Below are 9,999 nucleotides of genomic sequence, written 5' to 3'. Positions count from 1 at the left end.
AAGAAGAAGAAGAAGAAGAAGAAGAAGAAGAAGAAGAAGAAGAAGAAGAAGAAGAAGAAGAAGAAGAAGAAGAAGAAGAAGAAGAAGAAGAAGAAGTTGACTTAGGGCTCACAGAAGCTGAATGACTGGCTCCTTTGTGGGCCACACTAGGCAGGGACAAAGTCACCCTGATAGCTGAGCCTATAGCCCTTCTCAGAGAGAGTGCTCCCCAGTTCTCTTGAGTCAGCAAACTAACGTGCATGTTTTATTCCAACTGCCTCCTTCCACCAAGTCATAGGTACCAGGGTGTTTAAACAAAAGGTGAAAGTCTGCAGGAAGGAGATAAGGATGAACCAATCAGAGGCAAGTTGCAGCAATATGAGAAGGCCTTTGGAGGCAAGAAGCCAGACACAGATGAAGACAGTGTTTGGGATGTATGTACCCTCTTGGAGGCTGAGGCAGGAGGATCACAAGTTCAAACCCAGTCTAAGCAACTTAGTAATTTAAGAAGGCAGTGTCTCAAAAATAAGGCTTTGGAAGGAGCAGTATTATGGATAACATCTAGATGTCACCACAAAGCCTCATGTGCTCATTGGTGGGACTTTGGGGAGGTGGCTTGATCTAAGGTGAGTGGCTATGGATTAAGGGTGTGTGATAACTGGATTGTGCACTGGTTGGTTCAGCATAGCTCTGAGTGTGAAGAGGATGTGGATGCCTATCCTGGGTGTGGGTGCTTCAACAAATGGGCTTGTAGCATGGATGGTACAAAAGTCTAGAAACCTCACTGCTTCCTGTTACCCTGCCATGGACTGTCTCTCCTCTGCCACGGTCCCTGCCTTGGAGCCAGTCAACTATGGATCCAAACATTTACAACCTGAGCTATACTTAACCTTTCCTTCTTTAACCTGCGAGTGTTGGATTTTTTTGTCCCAGCAACAAGCAAGTAGCTAAGACAAGCAGCTCATACCACGGCATTGACTTTGGTGGCAGTGTTTATCCTGACTTTGCTCCTTATTGATTTTCCATCAGCTCAAGAAAACTACTCCTATCAAAACTCATTCAGTTCACAGTGTCCAGGTCTGGCAAGATCTGCCTGAAACTGCTTTCTCACCTGGCTGCTTTTCACTCCACGGCTTCTCCCAGATGCCTCCAGCCTGGCCTCTGTGTGGCTTATCATCCTTGAAGGGCAAAATATGGTGTGTTTGCTGATTGAGGGAAATGATGCCAAAAGCAGGTTCCCTGGATGCTCATTACATGCCGCACAGGCCTGCTCCAGGCTTCTCCTGGCTCTGGGGAACCTAGGAACTGGGACTGAGCTCCCTGGACCTTGAGCTTCCCTGAGGTGTGTCCTGACTGCCAGGAAGCCAGGGTAGAGTTGGCTACTGTCGAAGGAAGCAGCCCTTCCTAGGGGCATCTGGCCAGGGGTCTGCCCTCTAACTAGATCCTAAAATAGTTCTGAAATTTCATATCTCTCAGCCTTAGCCCTGGCCCTTCTCTCTCTCTCTCTCTCTCTCTCTCTCTCTCTCTCTCTCTCTCTTTTTCTCTGTCTTTCTCTCCCTCTCTTTTTCCTTCTTTCTTTTTTCCTGTACTAGAATAGACACCTCTTTCATTCTCTTTTGGGTGAGAATGAAAAACTTTTAATTCCAACCTTCAGGCAAAAACTTTTTAAAAATATCCACAAATCAAAGAAGATCCCTGGCTTTAGTGTCCATGCTTTCTGGTCTTCCTGTATGTTACATGTGTGTTTACTAGCATGATTAGCACACACACATAATATATATTTTTCGTTTTAACTTGCATTTTAATACAAGCCTTTTGAACATATTTTATGTGAAATTATCCTTTCTATGTTTTTCAAATTAAATTTTTTATGTACTTTTGTGTTTCAATGCTGCATTTTCTTTACTATCTTTAACGAAATTTCTTTCTTTTTCTCTTCTCTCTTTCTTTCTTATTCTTTCTCTCAGTACTGCAAATTGAACTCAAGGTCCTCACACAGACCTATAATCCCAGCCCTTTTTCCCTCTTGTAATTTTGAAGTAAGATCTCCCTAAATCACTAAGCTACTTGGGCTAGGCTGGGACCTATGGCCCTTCTGCCTCAGTCTCCCACAGTGCTAGGATCATAGGTGTACACCACTATGGCCAGTTTAGAGATACTCTTGGTAGAGTGACCTTCGTCTGATTTAATGCTGCAAATATGTCACTGTTCATCTTTTGTCTCCATATACCAAATGTGGTCTTCTCTTGTTTTCAGTTAGTAATAGCTGACATCATTAAGAAAGGAGAGAAAGTGAAAGTAATTGAATTAGTGGCCTTTTTGGCAGAATAACTGTGTGCTTTACCTGCTGTCATTTTCTCCACCCTTGGTGTCTCTTTGGACAAGATTGCATGTCTTCCTTAAGCTCTCCTGGCTGCCCCAGGTGAGCTCCCCGTCTAAGAGCCCTGCCCCTATCCCCAGTCCTCTGTGCCCTGACCCGATACTCATGCTCTTCCCAGCTCTCTCTGCCTTGCCTCTGCCACATGAACCCACTTGAGTCACCTCTGCCCTCCAGCACAGACCACATGGCAAAGCCATCTCTGCCAGCCCTGGGCCAGGGCCTCCGTGGCATCCACTCATTCACATTCCTTTTGTCCATGTGGTCACCAGGACCTTGGTGTGGCTCCTGGCTATAGGGACTGTGTTCTCTGCCTGAACTCCCAGGCTGACATGTGAGGGCAGTACTGGGATGCTGGACTCCACAGACGCCCTCAGGAAGCAGGCAGGCAGGCTGGGAAGGAAGAAGACAGAGCAGGGAGAGCTGAGGGCCAACTCTGTGTGAATGCAGATGTCACTGTTCCATCACTGGCTCAACTGGGCTTCGGGACTGAATTATGGAGACTGACAGCAAAGACAGTCATCGCTTTCTGAGTCACAAAAGCTCCATGTGAGCTGTCTGACTGTTGCAGGGGAGTGAGTGGCCCTGGTGTTGTTGCTTCCCTTGAGCTGTGCATGGTTTGGGTTCTCTCACTGGTTTCCCATACTCTTACTGTGAGGTAAAGTTCAAGGCAAGTGAAGTCCACAGCTAGCAGGTGCACTGAGCATGTAGGGAGAAGTAGAGACAAGGACATCAGAGAGAGTGCTGGCGGGTGATATGAAGGAAAGCCATTTATTTTGTTTGTGAAATGGAGATCAGACCATGGGAAAGCCCCCTGCTGGGCTGGTCCCTTGTGGAGGACAAAGACCCAGTGGATAACAGACTCAATTGTGGCCAACACTGTCCAGGGACAGCAGTCTAGGACAGGAGAAATGACAAGGGCCTGAGTCTACCTGTCCATTCAGAAAGCAGGTAATATGCTATCTGCTGAGGCTGGAAGGGAGACAAGAGGAAAGCCTGTCCTGGTGGATGCTAGGGGCTGAATTTCCAGTGTGCATTCCACTGGTCACCCACACAAACACACCTCAGCATGTGAACTGCTCAGGAACAGCTGTGGGTCCCAATCCTGATCAAAGAGATGTAAGGTGGCATCTTCTGAACTGAAAGACTTCGCTAATCTTAATTAAAAAGTTATTAGAGGGCTGGCCTGATAGCTCAGTGGACTAAAGTGCCTGCTGAGGGTTCGATCCCTGGAGTGCCGTGCCAGCCCCATCCACTGGGCATGCTGAGACAGCAATGGAGACTGGGCATGGTGGCATGCTCCTGTAATCCCAGTCCTTGGGAGGCTGAAAACAGGAGAATCACTATGAGTCCTATCTATGCAGTGAGACCCCGTAGACCCTGTAGACCCTGTTCTAGACATAGAAAAATAAGTTATTAGGTCTTTACATTCAGTGCAGAGCACCACATTAGCAGATGGAGTGAATGAGACAGAATGGAAGGTCCTCTACAGAGGAACCAGTACACAGCAGGGCTGAACAGTGAGGACTCATCGCTGAGGTTCCCCACAGAGTGCTGGACCAATGGGTGACACATACCAAGGGTCCATGTCAGTGGTCCTGATCCAAATAGCATAGGATTCTTCTGAGCTTCTTCCCTCTGCCCTGGCATCAGCCATTCTACTACATAAAGAGCTGGAGAAAAGCCCAAGAACAAGCGTGTGGACTCACATTCCATTCTTTCCATTGCCTTTCACCAGGTCCCCATCTCACCCTACAGCCAGAGCCACCATGAGGGGACATTATGCACATACAGAAGGGCAGGGACAGAGAGGTGGACCTCTTCTTCCCTCTTGCCCTCCTGGTCCTCAGAAGCAGTGCTGTAAGCACCAATCTTAAACTCTAATCCAAGGCTGTCTAATTTATATAAAAGTGTATGCATGTATACTTTTCTTCCCTATCACAGATTAGAACAGATCATATGTACTGAACAGTGCCTGAACTTTGATCTCAGCTGAAATTTCATCTGCTGGGGATAGCTTCCTAGACTCTGAAGAAAGTCAGCTCCTTACCATATTGTTGTTCCGCTTACCTTGTATCTTCATAGCACTTTATCTCTTTTCAATCATTTATTGTGTCTTCATTTTATCATTGTCATGCCAAATAAACTGTGGGCTCCATGAGGGTCAGGACCTCTTCTGCCTGTCTGCTGCAGTGTTCATGGTGGTTCAACCAGTCTGGGATCAAAGTAGATGATGTCAACATGCACAACTGGAAGCAAACACAAATGAAGAGACTGATCTGATCAGGAGGCCTTCTCAAGGCTCCCTGAGATGTCTGGCCAGCCCACTACTCCACAGAGCACAGGGTCAGGTGGGCTCTCCCAAGCACATCTGGCATCATCCCCCAGTCTCAGGGGCATCAGGATGGCCATAGGCAGAGTTGGAGCCACAGGCCCCTCTGGTTCTGATGGCCACTGGTGCTGAGACTGAAGTAAGCAAGCCTCAAGCTCCAACCCTGTGCAGACCCTGAAGGAACCTTGAGAACATGAGCAGAGCACCCTTCATTAGTTCCTGGGTACTTCTCATAATTGATCCAGAACAAAAAACTCAGGAGTCAACCTCACTATCCTCCTGGGACATTCCTGGGAACCTGGCTCTGGTGGTGACAGACCCTCCTCATGCCCCACCACCCTTTGCTGCCTCTATTAATGATAGGAAGAAATGCACATTTATTTAGATGACCTTCTAATAATTGATGACAGAAACAGCCAGTTAGAGAGAAGGGGCACTTTCTTCAATGGAGAAATCCTTCAGTTTCCAGATGTCTAAGAAGGAAATCCTTCAGTTTCCAGAAAACCTAAACCTGATGAGACAGTGAAGAGACATCATAGACACAGACTAGATTATATCCAAGCCAATGAAGATTCTTTCCCTTAGCTCCATTCTGGGGCAACACTACTGTATTTCTAGCAGTAGGTCACTTTACCTTTCTTACCTGACTCCCATACAAGCATACAATGCCATGTTTCCCTGCCATGCAGGACCCAAGGATGGGAGCAGAGCAGCCCAGAAAGCTTTCATAGAAACCTGATCCATGGAGAACGAACTGAAAAAGAATGGAAATGGGTTCCAGAGTAGAGCAGAACAGTCCCAGAGGAGTGGGAGGTGTGACACTCACACTCACTTGCCATCCAGGGCATGGAGAGCTTGACAACAGGCCTGGCTGGAGCAGCCTGCTTTGTAGGCTGCTCAGCAAGGGAAAAACTGTGTCTAGACACAGTGGGCTTCAGGGGCAGGAAGAGGATGACACAGATAAGAAAGGCAGAAGAAGACTGGTAGGCCAGCGTCCTGTGCCAGAGAAGTCCTGACAGCATCTCCTGGGACTGGGCACTGGGGGCTGGAGTGGGAAGTTAAGACAGAAAATGGCAGCTCTAGTGGTGGCCTAGGCACTGGAGTTGGGATGCGGATGTGCAAGGAGATTGTGGCAATAATCAGGCAAGAGGTTAGAAGGTTGTAAGGGAAGCATATTTTGAGGGCACCAAGGCTAAATTTGGGTGACACAGAGGCTAGCATGACCATGCATTAGGGTGACCCATGAAGGTGTGGAGCACTCCATGGTTTTGTGTTCGATGGGGACAATTTCAGTCAGGGAAAATGAAAAGCTCTGGAGAATGATGGTGGTGAAGGTCACACAGCATTGTAGAGACACCAAGTGTACAGAATTGTGTGACTACAATGGTGGAAAGGGTAAGTGCTGTATAGCTTTTACCACAATAAAAGAGATCAAAGAAAAAAAGAGAGGCTGTTTATACTGATACTGAAGAGGTGAGATGGACAGGAAGGTCCAGGTTGTGGAGTCACCTGGTAGGGGCAAGCTGTAACCCTCACTGTGCAGAACAAGAAGGAAGCCAAGGATGTGCCCAGGGCCCCAAGGTGCAGACCGTGGAGTCCTGGGAAGCAGGCTGGTTTGAGCAACAGTTGGTGAGGACACGGGGGCAACCTTGTGCCAGGTCCTGGCTCTCTAGTTGCCATCTGAATAATGCTAGGCAGAATAACATTTCTATTTCATAAGATTTTCCTTAGTTCTTCAATTGTCTGCATAGTCGATAGTCAATAAATATCTGAGTTATTGATCAGTGAAATATGGGAGTTATAATTGTCAAACACTATAATTGTCAAGTATTTCTTGAGGGTTGTAACCTTAGCCTATTATTTCATGTACCTGGGAAAAGAGGCTTTCTGATCTAAAAAATATTTGACTGGAGGGTGAAGAAGAGACTCACTAATAACTGTTTCCTCATTTGTTTTTCCTTAATGAAGGTATGGAAATTACACAAAAACCCCACGAAGGCATATGAGAAGGAACAGAATATTTCAATAAAGGCCCCAGGCTTCCCCAGAGCACTCAGAGAAGACTGCTGAGCAGGAATGGGCAAACGCAGGAGGGAGTAGAGGGTTTTAACACAGTCATTAATTAAATTATAGTCTAACCATCATTAAGAGCGGTTAATACTTTGCCATTTACTGCAAACTGGAGCTCAGGTTTTGTTTTGTGTTTTTCTTTTAACTAGCGAGTCTCAAGAGGGAAAAAATTATGCAGTTTTGAAATTAAAAAGTGCTTTGCCCTAAACTTTCTTAGCTGAGGTAATTAAATTTAAAATGTCAAATACCATTTAACAGGGTCTAAGTTTTATACTCATCAAAGGAGCTGTAGAGTCCGCAGTGTGCTGACGTGTGTGTATCAGTAACACCCTGTCCAGCACAGGGCATTCTATCACTCAGTGTGATGTACAAAACAGGGAAGACGGACCAAAAAGGAAGTTACATTTTTCAGTCTTCACTGATTTATAAGCACTGTGCTTGATACTCTAAATTTTAGCTGATTGGAGACGAAAAATTTCCAGAAGTTGGTATTATTCACTCTACCTTGAGGAGTCTCAGCTAAGGCTTGGTGCCTCCGTTAGTATTTCTGTGTAGCAAATGGTCCCAATCTAGCGACTGAAGGATCCATGTATTACCTGCAGTCTCTGAGGGCTAGGGGTCTGGGCAGGAATTAACTGGGTCCCTACTTAGGTACAGTGACCGTTAAGTTGCTGGTTAGGACTGGGCTGGGGGTCATCAGGGAGAAAAAAGTTTTTCCAAATCCCTCCAATCTTCAGCAGAGTGCATTTCCTCAAGGCTGTGGCACACATGACAGCTGGATTCTTCCAATGCATTGGCAAGCCGAGCACTGTACGCTAAATAATCCCATGCACCTCTCTGGATTCATCAGTAGCAAAGTCCAGGCACTGTCTGCACTCAAAGAAAAAGGTCATACATAGGCATGAATTCAGGAAGCTGAGGCACAGGGACCACCTGAAAGACTGTCCAATGTCAAGGTCGTACCACAAGCATGTAGCAGAGGAGACTAACTCTGAGGGTTGCTTGGAGTCCAGTCATGCTTCACTCTTCCCACCTGGACTGCTTGACCAGGTCCCAGCCTCCTCACTTCAGATCTCCATGGACCTTCCCCTTTTGCCAGAATAGGGACAGCATGAATAGGAGACCCTGCCTCCTTCTTTCCCTCAGGAAAATGGGGTGGTCTGTCCCCTGTGTCCCCTCAGGAAACTAGGGTGGTCTGGCCCCTATGTCCATCCCCTCAGGAAGCTGGGTGGTCTGACCCTTGTGTCCCCTCAGGAAGCCGGGACGATCTGTCCCATGTGTCCACTCACAAAGACGCACAAGCCTTTGCTCTCTCTGCAGCAGCATCTATGGCATTGTGATCCGAACCATCTGGATGAAAAGCAAAGTGCCGGGAACAGTGCTCTCCAACTGCTCAGGTAAGCCCAGGGCACTAGCCCAGCTCCTCGTGATGTTTGCTCCTGGAAGGTTTTTCTCTGGCAACTGTGAGCTGAGGCTTCCTGGACTTCCTGGATTATAGGCCTACTCCATTATCTGTAAGGTGGTACCAGTCACCTGACCTCTGAAGCTGCCCCAAAGCTCTGTCACCACTGCTTGGCCTCCCTGAGAACCAGGACAAGGAAAGAGGCTCTGGGGCTGACCAAGCTGTTTCCCAAAGCAGCCACTGAGCCTAGATGGTGTATCCCCAGCCTCAGAGCAGCTGGACACACCTACAGGACAGAGATGGATGCCCCATTTCCCCAATATAACACAGCATCCCACAGATCCAAGGAGGGACTTTCCCAAGGGCTTGCGTTTAGATTGGTGACCCTGGTGCTGTCCACAGAGCAGCCCTGTGCCATGAGCAGTTAAGGGCTGGAACACAGCTTTCTGCTGTCCCTGAGCACAGTGCCTGTGACGCCCCCGTGCACCAGCCCCAGGCCATATCTGTTACTGCGGGTGCCGGCATCTCCTACATAGCTGTGAGACCTGGACGTTGCTGCGCCTCCCAGGCATGGCTCCACAGCCTGACTCCTGTGACCAAGAAATGCAGCATAGCCCAGCCAGAAAGGAGAGAGAGGGCTGTAAGGGTAGTCACAGGGTGGTAATTCTACCGGATGAGACCTACTTCGCGATAAGACCCTTTGCTCATACTCACACAGCAGGACGTACACACACCAAACCCACAACTGTGCAAGCCTTCCTGGGGATACCTACACAGACACAATCACACTCACATGTGCACACACAAGGGCAGCAAGCCTGAACCCAAATATCCTGAGTAAAAAGAGCTGGCTCATGTCCTCCATGGGCCACTATATGTTGCACCACCTTGGAAAGTTGCACAAGTTCTCTGGTGCCAAGAGGCACCAGTGAGGGGCTAGGCTAGACTCCCTGGGAGGCCACTTATAATCAGACTTGGAGCTAGCAGCTGTGCTAGGCAGATGAAGCTAATTTTTCCATGCAATGGGAGACAGCCACAAGGATTCCCAAGGCAGAGTGGGCATGGAGAATCTGTGTCCCGCTCCACGAGCTGGTGGGTGGAGATGTGCACCCTGTGGGTCTCACCCTGCATTCAGCTGTGCTGTCTTGCTCATCAGATGTGGCAGAGGAGTTTGGGTGACAAAGTATCCTGACTGACAGCACAGCACAGAGGCAGAGGGCTGTGGGTGATGCCACCCCTGGAGCTGTTCTTAATCCCCACCCAGCCCACTGAGGCTGTTTGACTGTCATATGCAGCAGATGAAGGGCAGGCCCAAGGGCTAGGTAACTTGCTCATTTCTGTAGGCAGCACATGACATGGCCAGGAATTCAGTGCCCAGAGGATGGACAAAAAAGCCACGATTTCTTCCCTGAATCAGGGAGAAGAGCACTATAGGAGGTAGCCAATGAGTAAAAGAAAAGCTTAAATCCAAAAAGGAAAAATTAAAAAAAAATAGAGATACACATATTTAGTACTGGGGATTGAACTCAAAGCCTTTTATGAACTGCATCTCAAGCCTTATTTTGAGACAGAGTCACCCTGACTCACTAAATCTCTCAGGCTGTGCTCAAACTCACAACCCTCCTGCTCTAGTCTTTTGGAGTGCTAGGATTACAGGTGTGCACCACCATGCCCAGCTGGACTTTTCACTAAAAATCTGAACTCAAGGCCATTGGTGTGCTCCTCTCCATTTCTACAACAAAGCTTCTCTAAACTCTGATGTTTTATCTGTGTCTATGTAAACTCTGAAAAGTGGGTCATGCCTGGTAAGTACTGGGCCCAACTTTGTTGCAGTAGCTG

The 9,999-nt window shown here is 47.8% G+C and overlaps 1 protein-coding gene across 2 annotated transcripts in view; it reads left to right on the top strand.

Moving 5' to 3' along the window:
* The window catches only part of Npsr1 (neuropeptide S receptor 1), a 186,099-nt gene that overhangs the window by 162,592 nt on the left and 13,508 nt on the right, over nucleotides 1-9,999 (top strand). For both annotated transcript variants that reach the window (XM_004636568.3, XM_012515871.1), the window contains one exon: nucleotides 8,079-8,155. In XM_004636568.3, coding sequence (XP_004636625.1) covers nucleotides 8,079-8,155 — 77 coding nt within the window. The remainder of the gene's footprint in view (nucleotides 1-8,078; nucleotides 8,156-9,999) is intronic.

Source organism: Octodon degus, unplaced genomic scaffold (genome assembly GCF_000260255.1).
Source record: "Octodon degus isolate 3935 unplaced genomic scaffold, OctDeg1.0 scaffold00081, whole genome shotgun sequence".
Taxonomy (NCBI): domain Eukaryota; kingdom Metazoa; phylum Chordata; class Mammalia; order Rodentia; family Octodontidae; genus Octodon; species Octodon degus.
The sequence above is the reverse complement of the archived record's forward strand: the minus strand, read 5'-3'. Positions and strand labels throughout refer to the sequence as shown.